At 31.5% G+C, this 20,971-nt stretch overlaps 1 protein-coding gene across 1 annotated transcript in view; it reads left to right on the forward strand.

The window, feature by feature from the left end:
* Positions 1-20,971, forward strand: part of LOC145320303 (glutamate receptor ionotropic, delta-1-like) — a 54,967-nt gene that overhangs the window by 19,648 nt on the left and 14,348 nt on the right. Inside the window, exons 3-12 of the mRNA XM_080162717.1 lie at positions 4,421-4,476; positions 5,093-5,163; positions 6,187-6,246; positions 7,270-7,331; positions 7,898-7,956; positions 8,429-8,483; positions 10,526-10,593; positions 13,725-13,829; positions 17,405-17,518; positions 20,321-20,406. Of these exons, the coding sequence (XP_080018843.1) occupies positions 4,421-4,476; positions 5,093-5,163; positions 6,187-6,246; positions 7,270-7,331; positions 7,898-7,956; positions 8,429-8,483; positions 10,526-10,593; positions 13,725-13,829; positions 17,405-17,518; positions 20,321-20,406 (736 nt within the window). The remainder of the gene's footprint in view (positions 1-4,420; positions 4,477-5,092; positions 5,164-6,186; positions 6,247-7,269; positions 7,332-7,897; positions 7,957-8,428; positions 8,484-10,525; positions 10,594-13,724; positions 13,830-17,404; positions 17,519-20,320; positions 20,407-20,971) is intronic.

Raw genomic sequence — 20,971 nt, forward strand, 5'->3', positions numbered from 1 at the left:
GGGGAGATTTATAGGTATGTAAATAAAGTAATTATAATATTTAAAACAAAGGTTGTTAAATAAAAGGGTGAAGGAAGCAAAATTTGACTTTGACGTACTGTGGGTCTGAAATGAACTGAGATAATAGGGGGGGGGGGGGCATTCAACCCCCCCCTCCCAATGACCGATTAAGGTGGGACAAGGGACCCGTCGGTTAAGAGTTAAATGAGATGCCAATTAGGTTATATTATGAACAATGTAAATATATTCAAGTTACTAAATATTATGCAATTATTCCTTGTCCATTTACTCTTCTCTATATCCATGGATATCTTTTGAGAAAAAAATCTTTAAATGTTACCCTCTCGGGAATTAAGTGACATCTTTTTACAACCTACATCCCAAGTAACTGTTAAGCAATCAATCAAAGCATTGAACAAATTCTTTATTAAACATATTTACATTCTTCTTTTTTTTAAGGCGGGTTTTAAGGGCAACAAAATGATTGACTTTTTTAGTTTAATTATTACTTAATTACTTAAACATTTTCCTGTATTTAAGTAGTTTTTTAAAAAAATACTTGCAATTATGCATTGACTTTTATACATTTATACATTTATACATTGGCCTCTACAAGTGTTAATGTTCGTTTGGTCTGCCATTGTCCTTGTTTTTTGGAATAGGAGCCGAGAAAAAATCACGTTGGAAATTGAGTTTTGGATTTATATAGTAGCTTTCCTGCAAAAAATACAAAAATGTTGTTTGTTAGGCAACCTGATTTTTTGAGCTTCGCTTTTATTGGCATGACTGTCCTAATTTAACAAAGTAAAGAAGGGAAGGGTCAGTTATTTTTAAACAAGGATGACAACATTCTTTGTCCAAAATGGTAATTTTTCTTATTTATAGCCCCTACATGGAGGGGTTAACTCTACAGGGCACTAACCAAACCTCTTTCCTAACACTGCGTGGTAAATCTTATCTTTACCTAACCTAACCTATCCTTGAAATTAGTCCATAAAAAAAGGAAATTGTGTTAAGTGGTTTTGAAAATCATTTTAGGTAAACTATGATATCAGAATTAGAATCGTCAATGATTTTCTTGGTGAAAGAAATTTTTATTTGTTGAAATCAGTCCATAAACAAGGAAGTTGAGTTAAGTGGTTCAGAGAGTCAATCTAGGTAAACTACGATATCAGATTTGTAATCTCCAATGTATTTCCAGGTAAAAGAAAAAAAATGGTTGAATTCAGTCCATAAACAAAGAAGTTGGGTTTAGTGGTTCAGGGAGTCATTTTAGGTAAACTACGATATCAGATTTGTAATCTCTAATGAATTTCCATGTGAAAGGAAAAATTTTCTGTTGAAATTGGCTAATAAACAAGAAAGTTGGATTTAATGGTTCAAATAGTCATTTTGGGTAAACTACGATATCAGATTTGTAATCTCTAATGAATTTCCATGTGAAAGGAAAAATTTTCTGTTGAAATTGGCTAATAAACAAGAAAGTTGGATTTAATGGTTCAAATAGTCATTTTGGGTAAACTACGATATCAGATTTGTAATCTCTAATGAATTTCCATGTGAAAGGAAAAATTTTCTGTTGAAATTGGCTAATAAACAAGAAAGTTGGATTTAATGGTTCAAATAGTCATTTTGGGTAAACTACGATATCAGATTTGTAATCTCCAATGAATTTCCATGTGAAAGGAAAAAAAATTTGTTGAAATTGGCTAATAAACAAGAAAGTTGGATTTAATGGTTCAAATAGTCATTTTGGGTAAACTACGATATTAGATTTGTAATCTCCAATGAATTTCCTGGTGAAAGGGAAAAAATTGTTGAAATTGGTCAATAAACAAGAAAGTTGGATTTAATGGTTCAAATAGTCATTTTAGGTAAAATACGATATCAGATTTGGAATCTCCAATGAATTTCAAGGTGAAATTAAAAATATTGGTTGAAATTGGTCAATAAACAAGAAAGTTAGGTTTTATGGTTCAAAAAGTCATTTTAGGTAAACTACCAAACTAGAAGCGATCATGACAAGTTTAGTGATTTTTTAACTTAATAATTTGAAAAATTTATATTTATTGATTTTCCCTTATTTTAAAAAAAAATTATTTTCCTCGAAATCTGAGAATGGTAATTAATCAAAGGAATTTATTGAAATATATATGTGAAAAAATCACCAAAAGTTCCAAAAATCTTGCAGCCGGCTTTAAATTTATATATGGAGTTTTACTATATAAATGCTAAGAAATTTTACTTAATAGCATATATTCTCTCATTTTCGAAGCCACTTTTTTTCACAGCCGGCTTCAAAGTAATATATGTTATAATATATTTTTTATTGTTTGTTTGTGATTATACCATTTTATGTATTCATATACATATATATATATATATTATATATATATATATATAAATATGAATACATATATATATATATATACATATTTTTAATATTATGTTCAAAAATCTTCTAAAATATTTGTAAAAATCCTTTAAATTTAAATTTGTTTGAAACTTTAGTTTTACATTGACATCTGAAGAGTGCAAACATGCACAAAACAATTTGTAATGTCTGAATAAATATGTTAAATTCATATTTTGTTTTTTCGAGATTTAAAAACAAATCTTTTATTAGCCCATTGTCCTTTTTCTTTCTGTTTGCAGAAATTATAAAACATACAAAAATACGCTATTATTCAGAGGAAATTTACTGGTAGATTTTTTTTTCAATTTAAAATCTTTTGCAAAAAAAATCTGTTAGTTTTGCATTAATGTTTGTTTTTACCTTTCAAGCTTTTAACATCAGTTTGCCGTGCTTAAGTGTTTAAGCGATTTTATCAGAAGCGTGCACATCTTTTTGTCATGAGGGTGTGCCAAGGAATAAAATAAAATTATCAACTTAATGAAAGGATAGTCAGTTGGCTTAAAACCTTGGGGACTTTTATTGTATTTTTATTGGTTGGTTCATTTAGTGGAGCGTCCAAACCTTTCAACCACTAATTGTAACCTACAGAAGGGAAAATTTAGTGTATATTAACTATTTGGGATCTACATCAATTTATAGGCCATTATTTTATCTCTTAAGATCACTGGTTAATAAGAGCTAAATGTTTTGTGCGCGAAGTAAATTGAAAATATTTACAAAACAGTCAGCATCGAGCTGATTTTGAAGTTGACAACCTACTTATTTCATTTCAGAGAAGTTTCAAGACTTTCAATTGGGTTAAGGGAATGTAACTCCTGCACAAGGCACGCCCTTGAATTTTATAAATCGAAACTTTAAAGAAATAAACTTTTCCTAGTACTCTTTAAAAACATGTGATTTTAAAAATCCCTTTTCTTTTGATTTTAAAAATGGTTAAAAATCAATTATTTTTTTGCATTTTCTAATGTAAAATTCATAAGCAAAAGATTATATTCTTTTAGCAGGGTTTCTCTAAAATTATGGATGGATTGCTTTTTCTTAAAACAAAGCAGTTGTCAGGATATTTTAAAGACTATTTAATAAAACAAAGGTGACAACATCCATAAAAGCGAAGCACTGAAACGGAAGGACAAACGGACATTAACACTTGTATATTGCCTGAACCGAATAATTAGAATATAAGAATAAGAGTCAAAGCAAAATTGTAAGTAAATTTGTTGAAAAACTGCTTGGTACAGGATAATGTTTATGGATTGGACATACTTACATTTTTAGGACTTGATTATAGAGTTCCTTTGCTTATAATATTGTCTTTTGTTGTCCCAGGAATAAAATATACCAAAAATTAGATCAAACGGATAATTAGATCACATAAAAATTTGTTGTTAAAAAAGTAGAAAAATCAACATGTTTAAAATGAACGTACGGACATTTTGGTAATGAGTATAGAGTTGCTACGCTTTCTGATTGTACCATACTACTACAGGAATTAGCATGCAAAGTTTGAAATCGATAGGACAATTCTAACATGCCTAAATTAACGAATAAAAGCTATCTATCTCGGACGGACTTACGGACGGACGTACGGACGGACGGACCTACCCTAATTATAGAAAAGCTTCGCTTTTAAAAACGGTTTTAGCTCAAAGAAAAGAAGTTTAGAACAACCAAAAAGATTAAACTTGTTTGTAATATAGTTTTAGCTATAGAGGGACAGATTTAGGCTTTTTGTTATATGGAGGAACATTACTTGGAGCTGTCGAGAAGTCGCTAGTTAATAATATTTCGCATTATTAACTTTTCTGATGTCATGATGATTCCTGTAACAGTTGTGTACAATTTAGAAAGCGTTTCAACTCTATAATTATTAATAATATATCGGTATGTCCATTCTAAACATTTATACTAACGTTATTTATTAATTGCGTTTATACCTGCAAATTTTAATTACTTATTTGTTGAGCTACTCTTTTATAAATATTTTCATCCTTGTTTTTTTTTTAGAAAATAGAAAATTTTATATGGAAGATGGAAAAATTATAGAACAGTTCTTCTATAAGGTAAAATGGTTATTTTAAAGTAAAATATAAGATTTTAGAATCATAAAGAAGTAATTCCACTTAGAATTAATATCGAGATCTTAAGGGATAAGACAATGGCCGATAAATTGATGTATATCCCCAATGATGATACAATAAAATTACCCTTTCTGTAGATTTAAATTAGTAGTTGAAACGTTCAATCACTCAACTTCTTCAACCAACCATTTAAAGTTCCCCAGTTCCTAAAGTTGTTAAGCCAATGAATAAGCAAACGTTATTATAACACTTTGTAGGTCTAGTGTAATAAACAGCCCATTGTCCTCTCTCTCTATGGGTTTATCTCCGTATAAAAATATTATTTTGTGGTGGGGTTCATTTTAATTTGGGTTCAAAATGGTTCAACACTTTACCTGGACCTGTAGGAAGCTTCACTGTAAAGGAGGACCATTTCAGTTTTGTAGTTTCAGATCCTTCGTTACAGAACAAAGCTTACTACTTTATACGATAGGATGTAACCGATTAATTCGAACACATATGTATTTTAGGTCAGTAGTTTCAGATCCTTCGTTACAGAAAAAAAGCTTACTACTTTATACGATAGGATATAACCGATTAATTCGAACACATATTTCAGGCCCAGTTTGATAAGATAAAATACACAAAGCCACTGACAATTAAAAATACCAGTTTACAAGCGGATGCCAGGTAAATTAAAATAATATATATTATATACCTATTATTTTTGTAAATTACTTCACATACTTTTACTTATATAAGATAACTTTATCTTAAAACTGGCCTTTAAATTTATATTGTAAACAAGCTAAACATATACCAGGAATAAGGTATAACCAACTAGCGAAAAAATATAAAATGATATTTGGGGGGGATATTACGAAGGACAAACATGCAATGATGCAAAGGTTAAAACTAGGAAGAAAAGAATGGTACGTAATTGAGGTATAGGGAAAAATAGCTCAAGAAATGCTACGCCGCGCTGGATTCGAACCAGTTTTAAGCGAAAGTGAAAAAATCATGTATCGTTTAATAGGATGTCTTCCACGAATAAGTTAATAAAAGTAATAATATTAATATCGACCACTTAACAAAACTGGAATTAATCTTATAATTTTAAATTTTAATATCCCCAGAAAGCTGTCTACGAAACAATGCGTTAAATAACTATTCTATAAGTATGCAGCATGTTGCAAGTAACTTTAGAACATTTTTCTTTTAGAAGAAATATTTTAAATTGTGTTTTCCTTCAAAAACAAACAGATTTATTACAATTTATGTTTACTAACGGATCCGCCTCTAACATCTAGGGGCTAAAAAATAGCTTAAAACCATCCTAAAATCTTAAATCTTAAACCAGGCCCTGTGTGAAGCTTACCAGAAATAGAAAACCCAATCGGTTCAGAGGTTATAGAAATCTAAGCTTCAGACAAAAAAAACATATATAATAGATAGAAGCTTCGAACTATCAAGGAGAACCATATCGGTTCAGCGATTACCGAGATCCTTCGGTACAGACAAAGAAAGCTTAATACTTTATACATTAGGATAGTAGGGAAGCTACTATCAAACTGGGTATGGCAGTAAGGCAAAAGATTTTGTATTTACTTGTTTCTATTGTGGATATGGTTTAGGCTAGTTAGTGAAGGGTTTATCAAAATTCTAATAAGTGTAGCTGACATTCTAAATAAATCATACTAAAACTTTTTCTAGCTTTGACCTTAGAGGTTTGAATTTAAAAGTTGGATTTCTCGAGTTTGCGGCTTATAACAGGTAAGTAAACCATTGATATAGAATTAATTGGTCAGTTTGTTCATCCAGTGGGTGGGCAGGGGATGGGGTATAGTGGGTGGATGGGGGGTTTCATTATTCTTACTTTATTAGAGTACTATCGGCTGCGGCTCTAGCATCTAAGGTATCTGTATTCAAAATGGTACGAAAGGACAAAAAAATAGCATCCTAAGACCTAAATCTAAAAGTAAAATGGCCCAAAACCATCCTAGGACCAATTTGAATCTTAAAACTGCTTCCCTATAAAGGATATTATAATAAAAATCGTATAATAATTTCTAAAAGCTATGTATGTAAATTGTACAAGATTATATACATATGTATGTAACCAAAGGCGTGCAAAGGGTTTTGTCTGGGGGGGGGGGTGCAACTCCCTTAAACCAAACTCTTGAAGTTTGTACTTTTTTCCATGAGAGTGGATACATCCCCCTAGGTATCGACCACTTCTTAAAGCACATTCAAAAGTAAAGAAAGTGTCCTTTTATAGGTAAACTTTTTTATTTTGACACACCTTTACTGTTTCAGGGGTGTGCATGAGGGGGGGGGGGGGCGTAGGTAGAGTGGTGTAGAGTGTTGCTTATTTATGTAACGTATGCCTGGTACTAAGTGTTTTTTTTTAATAAGATTAACAATATCCATTTAGATGGGAAGCTCAATAAATCAGACAATAGAACATACAGGAAAGGGGGTTTGATAATGATTAAAATAGATTCCAGTTTTACCTACAGATATTCATATATTCAAAAAAAATTCCACGTCTAATGTACAATCCTATTATATAAAGTATGTAGTATGTATAGGTCTAGGGAAGGTTTTTAGCTATTTTGGGGGAGGGCATCTCCACACTCCCAGCAAAAAAGGACCCCCAACAATAAAATATTTTTATACTTTTTGAAACTCAATTGATAATGGTGCGGGTCAACTTTTCCTCCTCCCAAATTAAGTGCCCCTAGAGGCTTCTAGGGGCGAAGTCGCTAGTTATTTTATAATTTATAATATAAACAGGTATGATCGAGAAACAAAGACATTCTCTGGCATTCTTGGATCAACTTTTGAGATTATGAAAAGTATTTTTATTATTTCAGTCACCTAAGATTTTCCATAATTAGGTAAGTTTGTATGTTCATCAATTTTAGCAAAATATTCCCAACCTCATTTTTCTATTTTAGTTTTTAAATATTTTTTTGGTGGGGGTTTAATTTTTTAAGGGGCGATTTCTCTTGGAAGAATGGTGGTAACCTCCCCCAAAATAATTATACATCTTCCTGGGACCTTTGGAAAAGAAAACCCCATCGGTTCAGCGGCTAGCGAGATCCTTCGGCACAGACAGATAAACAGACAAACAAACAAACATACCTTGTTATAAGCATTTTCTCTATGATTAAACTCAAAAAGTTTAGAACATTCATTACCTTTATGAAATAAAAAACTTTTGGCCAAAGTGTCCTGAATGACGTCATAAAAGAATAGTTCTTTTCTATTCTACTATGATGTCATTTGGGATTTTTCGGCCAAAAGTTTATAAATGTATCTCATTTTTTAAAGCCACTATGAAGGGCTTCACTTTCGCGCATTTTGAATAATTTTAGTTAATGAAAGTCACTTTAATTTACTTAAATATTACATTTTATAGAACAAATGAATTTCACGGTGAACGCTGTACCTTGTATTGATGGAAATTATGGGGCTCAGGTTTATTTGTAGTTATACACATGGTACTAATATCCTAACTATTGCAGGCAAACAACCCTTTAATTGCACGAGACTTGTCTGAATGTCTTAATTGTGCCTGTTTTGGGCCAAATACATTCCTTTTACTCCTACTATTAATGTCGCGAATATGACATATCAGCAGTTGGTATAACCTTTTACGTCTTTAGTTATGACGCAGATTCAGCCGAGATTTGAATCCTATTTGCAGTTAATAGTCCAGCTACTCTTATAGCTTAGGTAAGCTCGTATGCATGTGTAAAAGTCTAGCTAACCACTAAGAAAAAGACTTTATCGTTTTAGTTAAGAGATTTCTTATTGCGCATTTTTTCTTCTTTAATGTAGATTTTTTATCATTACAATTTTTATTTCAAAGTCAATGTGACAAATTTTTATCATGGTAGGAAGGAAGATTATTTTTTTATTTCAATTTCCTCTCCCTTCTTGATTTTAGGTATCTGGAGGTGTTTTGCACAATGGAGTTAGATCAAATTTTAATGGATTAATAGGTAGATGATAATATTACAATTTTATTTTGAACAAGGATGACAACATACGTAAGTATCGAATCACGGAGAAATAAAGATGATTTAAGATTAATGCTTTATTGGTCGAACAACGAGTATTAAAGAGTATAAAAGCTTATCTACAAGAAGTTTTCTATCACATAGCAGATGCACAAACGAACAGGTTAAATTACTGAGTTATGTGCTCATCTGTTTGAGGGAATGGTCACAAGAAACAATGTAAAGGAATATATCTTTGTTTGTGTACAGTTAGTAGCTTGTCTATAGTTTACTGTATCAGATACTGGCGGCTACTACGCCCCTACCCAGAGTCCTCTAGGTGCACTTGAGGGAATTTCGACAACCTAATTTAAAAAGAGAAGTAAATTTTTTTGTGGGGAGGGGAAGGGTTATATGACAATCAACTTTTATAATTTTATCATAAAAAGAAACATTTTTTTAGGAGGGTCCTATTCCCCGAGAAAATAGCTTAAAAACATCAAGGGACCAGTTGGTATATTCCTTGAAGAGTAGAGCCCAATCGGTTCAGTGGTTACTTAGATCTTAAGCTTCACACAGACCTCCTTCTACTTAGTATTATAGATGACTGTGCAGGTGCTTCAAGCAACTAGGGGATTGAGTGCATCAAAATATATGTACTAATTTTAACATGTACATTAAAAAAGATTTAATAACATGTTCGCTTAAAATCATCCTGGGACCCATATAGAGCCCCCATAAATGGACAACTTTGAATGTTTTACTGTTTTTGAGAAAAACCAGATACTCAATACTTCATATATGGGGAGAAGACTGTTAAAGCAGGGATCTAAAGGGATAAGACAAAAGTCAACTAATTGATGTAAATCCCGAACCAAAAAATAGGCAAATCTGAATTTTTAATATATATATTGTAAAATCATCCTAAATGAATAATAAAGCTGCTATTTTGAAAATTCAGATTTGCCTATTTTCTTGGTTCGGGGTTCATATATTCAATGATGATACACAAAATTACCCCTTATGTGGAACAAATGTAGTGGCTGAACATTTGAAGACACAACTTAATAAATTAATAAATCAAAATTCACTAAAGTCCCCAAAGTTGTTAAGCTAACAAATAGGAACGTTATTATAAATTTCTTTTGGGCTAGTGTAATAAAGAGCCCATTATTGCTATTGAAATAACAAACTGGTTATTAAGAAGATTTAAATCTAAAATCTCCGTGTTTATGGAGAATGTTTATTAATATATTTATTAATGAAGTTGATATAAATATATTATAGCCCTAAATTAATTGGAAAAAAACTTTTTAATTGTTCAGCTGAAGCCTTAAATTAGAATTAATGACTGTTATTAAATCATTAAAGTTGTTGGAATCGTTACAAGACAAGGATGACAACATCCATAAAATCAGAAAGAAGGACAAACGAATGGTAACTTCGTAGAGTGTCAGAACTTAATAAGCAGAACATAAATGTCACTGTCTAATTCTGAACGAAATTGTGCATAAATTTGTTGCAAAATTGCGCAAATATAGGATAAAGTAAAATGACATACTTTTAATTTTAGGATTTGATTATAGAGTTGCCTCGCTTATAATACTCAACCTTGTTGTCTTAAAAATCATTATTCTAAAAATCATATGAATAGGATAACTATATCATAGTCATACATAATAATCAGCATGTTATGAATGGGAGTATGGACTTACTGGTAACGATTATAGATTTGCTACGCTTTCTAATTCTAACTGATATAGTAATCATCATGCAAAGTTTGAAATCGTTAAGACAATTCTAACATGTCTAAAGAACTAATCGTTAAGGACGTACAGACCTACCCTAATTATAGAAAAGCATCGCTTTTAAAAACATAAATTATAAAGGATGAAAAATCGGTTATTAACGCACTAAATCTGAAATTGCGTGGTTTCTGTTTAAAAAATTGATTATTACAGATTATATTTATACCAAATGAAAAAAAATATTTATTGTCAGTTTGACTTTAACGTCGCATTTGACAATTAATTCTTTTCTTTAAGGGATGTTAGAAAGAAAAGAAATTGACATTGGTTTAGCAGATCTTTCTCTTACATTCCCAAGAATTAAGGTTAATATCAAAACTGAGAAAAAAATAAAAAATAGTTATTTCTCGCATCGTGTTATAAAAGGCTTTTCGCGGATATAGAATTTTTGGATCATGGAAAGAAAACAAAGTCATTCCTTAATTAGGACAGAAGTCACCTTCCTAGGAAGGACATAAGTAGCTTCCCTTATGTGAGAATTTGTTAGATGAAGGGCATAACTTGTCTCCCTTAACAAAGATTTTGCAAGATGAAGGACATAAGTAGCCTCCCTTCACCACACAAAACCTAGCTTTTTGGTCCTTCACATAGCAAAATCTTGCATAAAATAGTTTATCTGTTCTTCACATAGCAAATTCTTGCAAAACATAGCATTTATGTCCTTCACATAGCAAATTCTTGCAAAACATAGCAAATTCTTGCAAAACATAGCATTTATGTCCTTCACATAGCAAATTCTTGCAAAACATAGCAAATTCTTGCAAAACATAGCAAATTCTTGCAAAACATAGCAAATTCTTGCAAAACATAGCAAATTCTTGCAAAACATAGCATTTATGTCCTTAACATAGCAAATTCTTGCAAAACATAGCAAATTCTTGCAAAACATAGCATTTCTGTCCTTCACATAGCAAATTCTTGCAAAACATAGCAAATTCTTGGAAAACTTAGCATTTCTGTCCTTAACATAGCATTTTGGTCCTTCACATAGCAAAATCTTTCTGACCTTTTTCTACCAGGAGATCAGAACTAAATCAGAACACACATAACAAGAGTTTTTACATAATACATTAACCCTTTACAGTCGGGCCCCTTGCCGCACCTTAATCAGTCGGGGGGGGGGGGGGGGGCGTTCAACGCCCCCCCTTATTATCTCAGTTTCTATTAGAGCTAGAGGGCTAAATTTTTTTGTGCAAGTCCCCTGTTTGATAATGAATTTCCGACCTTTTATAAGTCTAAGTCAATTTTCGCTTCCTTCACCCTTTTATTTAACAACCTTTGTTTTTAGGTCCTTTTTTACTTAAAAATTTCAAACGGCTGTAATTTTTTTATCTTTAAAGCTAGAAGAAATTTTTTTTGCAGAAAATGTTTATTTTTGTGTAAATTTTACATTAGAAATATCAAAATATAAATTTCAGCGGCCGCAGCTGTACTTGGCAGCTGCCAGCCGCCGCAGTCGGCGGTCGGCGGGAAAACGGCGGCGGATCTTCATGAAATTTTAATACGTTATGTAGACATGTAAGAAAAGCTTAAGTTTAAAATTTGAAGTATCTAAGTCAAAAATTGCGGCCACAGGAGCCTTTTAAAGATTTCTGGAGACCTGGAGGATCAGGACCTGCAGGATCATACCTGGAACCTGAAAGTTACTTGAACACCTGTATTTCATATAAGGATGTACTACTAGAGGATTTTTTAGTATTTTGGTATGATAAAATGCTTTGTTTTAGTCAAAAAAATATTTTTGCTCTTTACCTGGATGACCCTGCCAGGTTTGCTGGCATCCTGTGCCCGCCAGGATGGAGATATTCAAAAAATTCCAACTCTCAGTTATGTGTCATACCCATACTTAAAAAGTCAAGCAGTTTGGGCTCTTTATCTTTCACACACAGAAAATGAGATAGAAAAAACCGGAAGGGGGGGCGTTCAACGCCCCCCCCCCCCCCCCGACCGTTAAGGGTTAAGATTATCAATTATGCATTTAACTCTGCATAAATTATGATAATTCATTATTATTACCCCTCCCCCCCCTATTTAAAATTTACCCCTGCATAAATTATGATAATTTATGCTGAGTTAAATGTACTGTTTGAACTTCTATCAGAAAAACCTATGTTTTGTGAGATTTTGCTATGTGAAGGACCAAAATGCTATGTTAAGGACAGAAATGCTAAGTTTTCCAAGAATTTGCTATGTTTTGCAAGAATTTGCTATGTGAAGGACAGAAATGCTATGTTTTGCAAGAATTTGTTATGTTTTGCAAGAATTTGCTATGTGAAGGACATAAATGCTATGTTTTGCAAGAATTTGCTATGTTTTGCAAGAATTTGCTATGTTTTGCAAGAATTTGCTATGTTTTGCAAGAATTTGCTATGTTTTGCAAGAATTTGCTATGTGAAGGACATAAATGCTATGTTTTGCAAGAATTTGCTATGTTTTGCAAGAATTTGCTATGTGAATGACAGAAATGCTATGTTTTGTGAGGTTTTGCTATGTGAAGGACAGAAAAGCTAAGTTTTGCAACTTGAAGGACATAAGCAGCCTTCCTAATGTAAGAATTTGTCAGACAAAGGACATAAGTCACCTCCCTTAAGTTAGATTTTGTTAGATGAAGGACATAAGTAGCCTTCCTTAGACCAATTTCCAGTGACTTCTGTCCTAATTAGGAATGACTTTGTTTTCTTTCCATGATCCGAATTTTTTAGTTTTTTTAGCCGGATATAGAATTTTCAGTTTTTTTAGCCGGTGCCTTCGGCACATCGGGGCTTAAAATACTAGTTTTAATCTTTTGATTGTACATTTTTATATTCGTAGAAAGCTGGATATAATACGATGCTAGACATCGTTTTTTTTGTATGGATGAGAACCGGTTCCTATCCACCGGATTCGAATGAATACGAGAAAATCTATTATCATTACTTTTAATTTAAGTTCTGATTTATTTTAGCGAACCTAGTAAAAGTGTCTGACTCTGATTATGACGTAAAAAATAGCCAATGAGAGGCCACATTATATTTTACCTTTGATCAATTACAGTGTATACTGGCCTTTCATTGACTAATTTTTTTACGTCATAATCAGAGTCAGACAATTTTATTAGGTTCTAAAAATTCTGTAAATTATGTCAATTTTTATCAATGACAATAGAAATTTTTAAAAATAAATCTTAATGTTATAAAGAGTGACTGAACAAATATGAATTTTAGTGTAAAGGAGGCTAAGTTATAAATATTGATTAAAAATAATGAAACATGTTAATTTAGAAGCAGCTTATATTGCATAATAAAAAAATTACGTCATACAATACAAAAGACCAATGATAGACCAGTCTACATTTGAATTGACTAATGGTGAAATGTATACTGGACTAACATTTATCATTTGTATTGTATGACGTCATTTTTTACTACGCTCTTTAAGCTGCTTCGTTAATATATAGGTTGCTGATTTTGGAGGGAACGTAGTGGAGCAGCCAGTTTACTGTCTCATATCCAGGCCTGGAAATAATCTTCAGTTTAGGGCTTACTTTAATCCTTTCTATCTGGTAAGAATTTTTTTATGATGAGGGTATTTACACAGAAACTTTGTTAGCAAGCAATTGGAAATAAGAAGGTAGTTTTTCCCCTCTGACTAATCCCTGCGGGACCTCTACAAGCAATAACACAAATCTGCAAGGTTACCCTGTACCCAGCATAACCTAACCTAGTCCTAAACTGAGCTTAATTAAAAAACAAACACACGAAAAACTAACTCTTATTTTCAATTTATTTCAAAATATCAGAGGGTTTGATTAAAACCGTTCTTTTTACTATCCCGAAAAAGTGTTTATAATAAGATGCGATAAATAAATGATACAATTTTCACAAGATAATATTCAAATCATCACATATGTATTATTTTACCAGGGCTCTGTATTCGAAGTGGTGGTAAATGACAGAAAAAATAGCCTAAAATAATCAGACTTAAATTTAAAATGAAATAGCATAAAACCATCCCTGGACCTGTGTGAAGCTTCTACATAGTGAAGAATTCCTTCTGTTTATTAGTTATAGTTATTTTAAGCAATAGACATAAAACCTTACTACTTTTTTATAAAACAGGCTGTTGCGCCCCTGGCATTTAAGGGCTCTATATTCATAGCAACAGGGAGGAGCAGAAAAATAGCATTGAACCATCTCAAGTTTTGAAATTTGAAACAAAATGGCCAAAAATCCCCCCTAGGACCTATTAGAAGCTTTCTTGAAATGGAAAACTCAATGGGTTACGTATTTATCGCAATCTTAAGCTGTAGACAAAAATACTTACTACTTTAAAAGATTTAAAATATAAAGACTTTTTTTAAAATTTTTATCTTTTAACGTCCTAATTGGAACTGATGATCAAAATGATTATTAAAACAATATGTAGTATTTTATGAATAAAATTAGAAGTTAAATAATAGGATAGAAATAGAATAAATTTTAAAAAATCGTCCAAACGGAAAAAAGAAAATCTGTGAATCAAAATAGCTTTTGATCAGTATCATTTGTTTCTTTCAAGAGAATGGACGAATTAGTTGTAGGCTGCCATCCTGGACAAATTGCTCCAGATTTCCAGAATTGTGCCTCTGTCAACGGAGAATGCACAATAGTTCAACCATCAAAACTAAAGGGTAGTCCTTTAATTATTTTATTTTATCCTGTCGAATTTGGCTACATATCTCCGTCAGAATTGTTAACACTAGAACATTTGAAGGGTGATAGAAATGTCATTGCTGTTTCATCTGGTAGTTTGGCCGTCAAGAATGCATGGATGGCCGCACCACGGGCTGAACGCGGACTAGCGGGTGGTATTAGCTTTCCCCTAGTCGAAGACATGACCATGGAGATATCCAAAAAGTACGGCATGATAAGGTCAATGAGCGGATACAGCTACCGCGGCTACGTGGTGGTCAATAGCAACGGTGTAATTGTTGCAAGACACATGAACGACCTTCCCATTGGTCTGGGTATTCAAGAGTCTCTGCGTGTGTACGATGCAGCCGACGCTGGTTCTACAGGCCCTGACTGGCTGACTGGGGATCAAAAGCTGTTGTCTCAGTTCTTTACACCTGATGTGTTCAGTCATGAGGTGGAGGATATCCGTGGCCGTCAGACAGTCAGAACATCTGTCGTTTCTGGAAGCTTTGCTGGTTCTCCTGTCAAGACAAGCACACCCATTGGAGGAAATAGTACCCCAAGAAATTAAATCATTTTGATATATTAATATTATTATTTGTAATTTTTAAAATTTAACTGGATTTGTAAAATAAAATTTTGTATAATATTCTCAAAATATTTCTTTTGTTATTTTTTGTTTTCAAATTGTATTATAATATGTAATACTAGCAGTTATGCCCATAGCAAATAGGGGCTATAATTCTTTGGGGCAGGGAAAAGCAGTAAAATAGCCTTGAACCATCTCAAGTTTTGTTAAAAAGAAAATGACCAAACACTACCATAGGACCCATGTGAATCTCAATCGTTTTAGTATTTATCAGCGCAACCATAAGCTATAGACAAAAATCCTTACTACTTTATTTAATAGGAAGATATCCGAAGTTATGTTTTTCTTGTTGTAGAATTCAGAAATTAATATGAGAGATGGTTTAAAATTTATAGTATTTTTAATAATGCGTCAATTTAATCTATTTGTATACAATGCCTGCCATAAAAGAATATTCTTAATTCCTAAATATTTTGTGGCATAACTTTACGATTTTCCATCTGTGTACTTTACTGTACTTTTTCTACGCTGATAAAAGACTTAATTGTCCTTTTTATAAATCAGCAGGGTTCTAATGGGATAAGATAATGGCAGATAAATTGATGTAAATCCCAAATGATCATACACAAAATTACCCCTTCTGTAGAATAGTTTGAACACTCAACTTAATGAACCAGCCAATCAAAATTCACGAAAGTCCCCAAAGTTGTTAAGCTAACGAATAACAAATCGTTACTATAATTTTTTGGGATTAGTGTAATAAACAGCCCATTGTCCCCCTCTCTCTGATAAATGAGAATACAAAGCCTGATATAAAATGACGACTGGATGCGCAGAATTGAAAATGAAAATTCTCATCATCGATTTTTGACAGCACACAAAATTTCATTTTGCATTCATAAATTTTCATTTTAAGATTTTCATGTAAGCAGAACAATACATCTATAAATATAGATGGATAACTAGACAGCTACCTGAATTCCTCTGTTAAAGACCTTTTCCGTCTGCTCGCAAATTGCTTTCTCCTCTTTTGTAGCGACATGACTGTGTTAATATTTCCGACACTATTAGTTAATTTTTAAAGTCCCAATTGAGAGTCGGCATAGGGTCCTCGTGGTGGCGACATACAGTTATTTACCCCCTTTCTCCTCTATTATTTTTCTCTAATAGCAGAATTATAATAGTAATAATTTTCAATGTTGTACCTTGAGAAAAAGAACAAAATTTATCCTATAGAGCGGAGCATGAATGCCACATTTAAATAATTGAATTTTGCATGGTCACCTTTCTTCCATAAATAGCTATAAACATGCCAAGTACCAATAACAAAGTAGCTGAAATTACTTCAGGGATCTTAAGGGTGATCTGATCATTTGATGTACACACCTAATTATGATAAACAAAATTAATCTTGATTTTGGTTATCAAGTTTGGACACTGCTTTCTGTATCACCCAATTCAAATTTAAAGTGTGCAAACTACCGAATAATATAAGAAGTATAAGAAAATTTTGGGAACCGTATTATTTGAAGTCCCCTTTCTCCCTGGATATCTTAAACTTACACATATACATTCTCTTTAATATAGAGTAATGTACCACAGGGTAACAAAAGTTAGCCTAATTTTACCTAATTACCCTTGACAAAAATTAACCCTCATATCATTTTCTTTATTGACTTGGTGAGTTTCATATAAGAAAATCAGGAAATATATTTTTCTAATGTGAAACTCCCCAAGCAAATGAGAAAAATTAGATAATAATGACTAGTTTTTGTTAAGGGTAAGTGGGTTTAATCAAGCAATACTTTTGTTCCATTAACACAAAACACCCTGAAAAAGATAGAATTTAATTACTTCTGATGATATTAAATTAAGGATATATGGCTATCAGTGTTGTTTACAGCCAGCTGCCTGCTAATTGCCTGTTTTCTCCTGGCTGCCACTTCTGGTCAAAGGATGGACAGTTCTGGATATAAATTTCAACCGCTGGTTAGTCTAAGGAGCAAAAATTATCTATAAGTGTTATGTGTTGGTTGGTTGTAAGAAAAAACAAACGAAACTTTTTTTTACAAAATTATTAAGTTATAAATTCTTATACAGTTCCTTTCAAGAAAAATGTTCTTTATAAAAACTTAATTATGCATAGGAAAAAAATTATATAAAAGCTTTATATATTTGGAAAAGCTGTTCTGGTACATTTATGTTTTGAATATTAAACAATAATTATTTCAACAAATTATGCCCTAAAACCCAGTTTTTTAAAAGGCGTTATTTTGAAGATTTATGGATTTAAAGGTAGTGCAAAAAATACGCACATTTTTAAAATTCAAATTGCACAGCTTGTGTTAATTGTAGAAAAATGTTATGCCTCGTCATAAGCTCTAGTTTTTGGGTATATATTTATAAGAACCATTCTTGTGCTACATATAGTATAGGAGCTACGTGTTAGAATGTTCCAACTTACTAATACTTTTCAATCTTTCTCTCACATTTTTCACATAAGAACTACAAATAGCACAAAAATGGTTCTTATATTTCCAAAAACTAGAGCTTATGAAAATTCTAACTGTATGCATAACCTTTCTCTACTATTGACACAAGCCGCGCAATTTGAATTTAAAAATTGTGCACATTTTTCGCACAACCTAAAATCCATAAATCTTCAAAAAAAAGGACTTTGAAAAAACTGATTTTTAAGGCATTAATTGAAGATTTAATTAGTTTTTAAATATTAAAACATAAATGTACCAGAACAGGTTATCTAAATATACAAAGTGTTTTATGTAATTGTTTATTTTCTGTTCATAATTAATTTTTTAAAAATAACATTTATCTTGAAAGACTCTATATATTAAACTTGCACTTACGCACATACACTTTCAATTGAAGTTTTAAAAGAAAAAGTAAATCAAATTTGTTTTGGTAGGGATATTTTTCCAAGGACGATTTCACTTAGGAGGGTGGGGGTACCCTTCCCATAATAAATATTTAAAAATCTTCAATGTACCTATATGAAGCTTTACAGTAGAGGAGAAATATTTGGGTCCAGCAGTCAGCAAGATCATAAGGTACACTGACAAACAGTTAGATGGACAAAACATCCTTTTACTTTTATATAAGGATTTCTACTAAATTAAGTTTTATAAAATTTTTCAAAATATTTTAGAAAGCTAAATCTTTTAAGAAAAAATCTTTTGTGTTAATTGTTTTAAGTGAAAATGTAAAGATGAATATTCAGAATTTTTAAAGATATTTTCTAATAAAGTTTCCAAGAGTTCTTTTGTTAACATTATTTGTATTTTTACTTTCTGTCTTTTCTTAAATGTTCTCCAACTTTTGTCTATTAAACATGTCTGAAAATTCTTTTTAAGTAAAAGGTAAAAGATTTAAACAGCAAGAAGAAATAAAAAAAACTTTATAGTTATTGTAATTTTTTGACGCCTGTTTAAGTCATTCCTCACAATCTCACTATTGCTGTCACGTGTCTGACATAGCAGAAATAAGTATAATTTTTAACGTCTCTAGTATGTTGCGTTTTTACCAATTACACTATTGCTTTTCAAATAAATTTGGGGGGCAGATATAAAGATCGTCAAATCTACTTCGTGTTGCCTCCAACGACAGCTGAAAATTACTTATAGGTTTTGTGATTATTTTCGAATTAATTTGTTGTTGGCATAAGCTGAAATTTTATACTGTCAAATTTCTAAACAAACGACAACTCTAATTATTACCTAATTTTTGGGCAAACAATAAAAATTAATTATAATTCCTTTAATTGCATTTTATAAAAAAAAACTTTTTTGAGTGAGATCACAACGTTTAACGTCAATTATCAATTCATTAAATTATTTAAGACGAGAAAAATGGATGATGTTTAATTTTTTTTCTTTTGCCTATAGATTTTGCAATTCTGTACAAATAACGTTGAAACACGTCAATACGTTAGTACCAACCAGAAATTTACCAATGCTACTTTATAGTTCAAAATGAACTCACGTCCGACAGAAATTTGAAAACTTAAATGTAAAAAAACACCCAACTTTTGATATAAGATTTTTATATTTTTTATAATTATGTTTTCGGCCCAAATTAATTATGTACGCTCATTGGAGTAGGGATTCTTCACAAAAACATTCATCCCCTTACTTTGCCGTTAATTCAGTTTCCCCCCTCTAGCAATAAGAACGGATAGTCAGACAAAGTGAATTGTAGAAAAACTCCGCTACTAAAAAAGAGAAATAAAATAAAAACCAAGTGTCACAATAACAAAAAAAGTATCTTTATTTTTTTCCATTACACAGTTTTTAATTGTTTCACAAAAGACAATGCTAAAAATTTTCCATAAATGGATTATTTATATTGAACAGGATATCTTTATATTTGTAGTACAGTGTATTTACTTTAAAAGTGTATCATGTCGGTCTGTCCTTCAATAACGTCACATCATCTTCCCATACTTAAAATTCTCTTATACAATTGATTTTCTGATGAGAGTTATTCTCAGGGATCTAAAGGGATAAGACAATGGCCGATAAGTTGATGTACCTTCCCAATGATGATACACAAAATTACCCCTTCTCTGTCTATTAAAATTATGAATCTAAAATTAATTTGAACACTCAACATATGAATCAACCATCAAACTTAATTTAAGTCCCCAAAGTTGTTAAACAAACGAATGAAAAAACATTATTATAGAACTTTAGGACTAGTGTAATAAACAAACATTGTCCCCTCTCTCTGAGTTGTTCTTCTTACAAAAACTTATTAATGGAATGTCTATTTTAGAGTAGATGGATGCGTAACCTAGAATTGGTTTCGTTCTCGTTGAGAAGTATGTCAATGAAAGATAATTTTCTCTTGAGTTATCAAAGGTAAGCAGGGGATGGTTTAATAGAAGTCAAGATTATTTTTCCTCTACTTAAAAAAAGATATTATATTATTAAAATACTATTTTTCATTAAATCCTTTTTTAAATTATTTTTTTTCAACTTTTATTTTTCATTTAAAGAAAATTAAGGATGGTAACATCCACAAAAGCGCAGCTAAATTAATTAGACAGTCAGACTGTCGCACAGTATCTTAAATAGAGTAACAATGAATTTAATATTTAATATTATTTGAAAGCCTAAACAAAAAAATCTGCGTCACTTAAATAAAGAATATAGACATATTTAGATTTAAAACTTGATAAAAAGAGATGATTTGTTAATAACCGTGAGCCTAATTGTTCTAAGAATCAATATTTCAAAAAAGTACATAGGATAATTAATTAGTCATGAAAAATATGTTGACCGAAAATCACCATAATCGCAAATTTAAAATGGAAATACGAACTTGTTACAATTCTGAAGCTGCTAAGCTTTCTTGATTAACCATAACTGTTGCAGGAATCAATAAGCAAAGTTTTTAAACTATAGGACGATTCTGACAAACCTA

Source organism: Acartia tonsa, chromosome 5 (genome assembly GCF_053477335.1).
Source record: "Acartia tonsa isolate MP-2025a chromosome 5, ASM5347733v1, whole genome shotgun sequence".
Classification (NCBI taxonomy): domain Eukaryota; kingdom Metazoa; phylum Arthropoda; class Copepoda; order Calanoida; family Acartiidae; genus Acartia; species Acartia tonsa.